The sequence below is a fragment of the Hippoglossus hippoglossus genome, chromosome 21, assembly GCF_009819705.1.
Source record: "Hippoglossus hippoglossus isolate fHipHip1 chromosome 21, fHipHip1.pri, whole genome shotgun sequence".
Lineage (NCBI taxonomy): Eukaryota > Metazoa > Chordata > Actinopteri > Pleuronectiformes > Pleuronectidae > Hippoglossus > Hippoglossus hippoglossus.
In genome coordinates this window covers 13,490,918-13,494,201 of record NC_047171.1, presented here as the reverse complement: position 1 = coordinate 13,494,201, position 3,284 = coordinate 13,490,918, and the positions used below count along the sequence as shown (strand labels likewise).

The 3,284-nt window shown below is 43.5% G+C and overlaps 1 protein-coding gene across 1 annotated transcript; it reads right to left on the bottom strand.

The window, feature by feature from the left end:
* Positions 1-576: 576 nt before the first annotated feature.
* Positions 577-2,794, bottom strand: hoxd12a (homeobox D12a). Its single transcript, XM_034574221.1, is given in 3 exon segments — positions 577-1,716; positions 2,205-2,538; positions 2,540-2,794. Coding segments are annotated over 3 exon segments (828 nt in total). The 3' UTR covers positions 577-1,477.
* Between the last annotated feature and the right edge of the window lie 490 nt (positions 2,795-3,284).

The following is a 3,284-nucleotide window of genomic DNA, read 5'->3' as shown; positions in this document are numbered from 1 at the left end:
ATTTTGTGGGACGAGGTGCAGACTGGTGTGAGTTTATATAAACTCAAAAGATAAATATGTTGACCAAATAGTGACCGACTGACTGAAAGATCCTGAATTTGCAAGTCTGTAAAAGTGGAGCCTCGTTGTGGATACAATTCGCAGTTTAATTACCTGCATACAAATATAAAAAGACTACAATGATGTTCAATAAGTTATTTACAGGTTATTTAAAATGTTATTTATTTATAAATGTGTTTCTTCTCAGGTTGCGGCTACTTTACAAGATCTCTGGTCCGTGCGTAAAGAGATGGAGGGTCGTATTCACATTTTCATGTGTACCAATAACATGCTTTATGGAATTATATTTTAAAATGTTTCTAATCTGAAGTTTGAATATCTTTATTAAATTAATCAAGTATAGTTATAAAGGATGGAGTATTTATAATTTATCTCAGGTTGCGGGTACTTTTCAAGATCTCTGGTCCGTGCGTAAAGAGACGACCGGTCGCATTCACATTTTCCATATTAACCAATAACATGCTTTATGGAATGATATTTTAAAATAAGTCAAATCCGAAGTTTAAATATCTTTATTTAATATTAATCAAGTATAGTTATAAAGGACAGAGGTTCAAAGCAAGAGTGATTCCAATGCAATCTCATGTGGGACTGTACAACCATGTTTGTTTGTAGCGACACAAAAACCAGGTTTGAAAATGAAAATGAAATCTTACTTCAGCACAGTGGAAAATGTGGAAAACAATCCTGAACGTTTCACATCCACAAACTCGCGTTGTTTTACAGACATTTAAAAGGAAACCACTTTCCACCACTGAATGCGGCGCATTGTTTCTCCTCCACACAGCGACCTTGAATGTGGACGCGGTCACACATGGAACAAAATGTAACGTTGCTTATTTTAACAGACTCACAATAAACTGGAGGGGGGGGGGGGGGGGGGGGGGAGGCATGCAGCTATAATACATTTGAAATACTGACTTTTTTGTTTTACGATGTTTATCCGTCGGTATAACATGAAACTTGACTGTTTTGGGCCTACACTTCATGCGCAGGCCATCTTATAAAAATACACAAAGACAGACTGGACTATAATCCTGTTTAAACTGGAGGGACGCTTGTGTTGGATGAGAAAGAATTAGTCTCACAGGTTTATTTAAAACGCACCACGGCCCATCAGGAGGCCTCCTGCGCATTTGGAGAATCCCAGTCAGGGACGAGCACTGCGTAAATCTAATCCGTAATCAATTCTTAAATTAGGCTACTATTAATCTTCCTGGCCCTCCTTGTGTGATCATTGATACAACTGTATAGACCATTTTGTGATTTGACTGTAAACACTTTACATATTTATAAATACACGTCAATGCCTTAAACCCGAGAGGGCTCGTGATGTGCTGCAACATTCATACCCTACACACACAACACAACATATTCTGTGCGCTGCTGGTCACGATCAAGTCCAAAGGTCATCGCATCAGTACACGGAGAAAGCCTGGTCGCGCATCAGGAGCCGCTTCTTCTTCATCCTGCGGTTCTGAAACCATATTTTCACTTGCTGGTCGCTCAGGTCCAATCTGTTTGACAGCTCCTTGCGCTTCTGTCTGTTTATGAACTCGTTCATCATGAATTCATTCTCAAGTTCAGCCAGCTGTGCCTTCGAGTAAGGCTTCCTCTTCTTGCGGATTTTCACTTGAGACGAGCACCACGGGGCACCTGGAGAGGAGAGGCAGAGTTTTACACTTTTAAATTAACACCAACTTCATCAACAGTTAGAAGCTCTGGAGGGAAATAAGAGTTCCCGGTGGCACTGTCCATATATAGAGCTGCTAGTGCCTTTCAAAAATATGGTTAAATAATATTGCAATTGTAAGGAGGCACGTCTACAGTGTGAATGCGAAATTAGTGATATTACTATGAAAAGTAGCATCTACTTGGAGATTATAGGAATATTAGAATAAAACTGATGCCATATGAGAAATAAAGGGACTTGAACACGTACACAATATGCCTGAATATAATTCTTTTTTTAACAATATTTCTATAATGATGACGTCTAATACTGAATAAAGCATTCTTGCCATAAAATAAGACACATGAGCACATATCAAATCATCCTTGTGGTATCATGGTGGTTTTTTTTAGGAGCATTATTAATAGTAGAAATGGTAGAAACCATTAAATGAATATAAATGCTACTTAACCTTCAGTAAAACTCGTCCTGGAGCATGCGTTACTCGCTGGAGGCTGCAGAGGGTCGTGCTCCTGCTTGGTGCCGTTCACATTTAACGGGCCTGCTGACTCCGCATCTGTCTGGGCCGCAGCACCGTGAGGCCGGCCGTGCACATCCGAGTATCCGCCGTCACTCAGCGCCCCGTGCTCCCCGGTGTAAACCTCATCTCTCCTCGCAGCCTCCTGCGCCTTGTGGCCCGCGTCCTGGAAGCACCGAAGGGGCTCCTCCAAATGCGCCCTGATGTGGCCGCCGGAGGAGTTCAGAGACACGGAGCTGGACAGAACGGCGGGACAGTAGCCCCCGAAGGGCGCGGCTCTGTGCGGCTGCTGCTGCTGCTGCTGCTGCTGCTGCTGGTGGCTGTGCTCCTCTGGACGTGCACGAACTTGAGGAAGTCCACGGGAGCGTGCACACCTCTCTCCTATTGTACGGGAGCTGATGCAGCCCGGGTATGTGGGCTCCATTGCCCCGCAAGTTGGAGAAATAAAGCGAATCAGGTGGAGCGAAATTCAGCAGAGAACCAACGTAGCCGGGATTTAACGGATTCCGCTCACACATTTCCATGGAGCTCCCCTCAAACGCGTCTTCTTGCAAAGCCTTTTAGCAACTCCTGAAGAATAAAGCCTGGGTAATTGTTGATTTGTTAATACGGCGTCACGTGATATGCAAAATATGTTGTTGCGCTCCACCCTTGCTCCCAACACTGCAACGCAAAATACTCCATGAGGAAATATTTTGGTATTGTGGGTGGAGGATGGAGGTTCAATTCCAGACCTGCGCGCCGTCCTCTATATTTACACTGACAAAAACCGTCACATATCTGAAGAAGTCCTGAGCTTCTGTCAGTTTCTGTGTCACATGAGCACGGGTGGTATTTTGGTGCTGTGACATGAAACAATGTGACTCCATGGACTGAGCCATATAGGCTGCAGGGAGAAACGCACGGCCATGCATGCACAAGAGAACAGTCCCAAGGCAATGAACACCCCACGTGAAACAATATGTCACAATTAGGATAATCACGAAATAACAGAATGATTTGTTTGAAAAATGT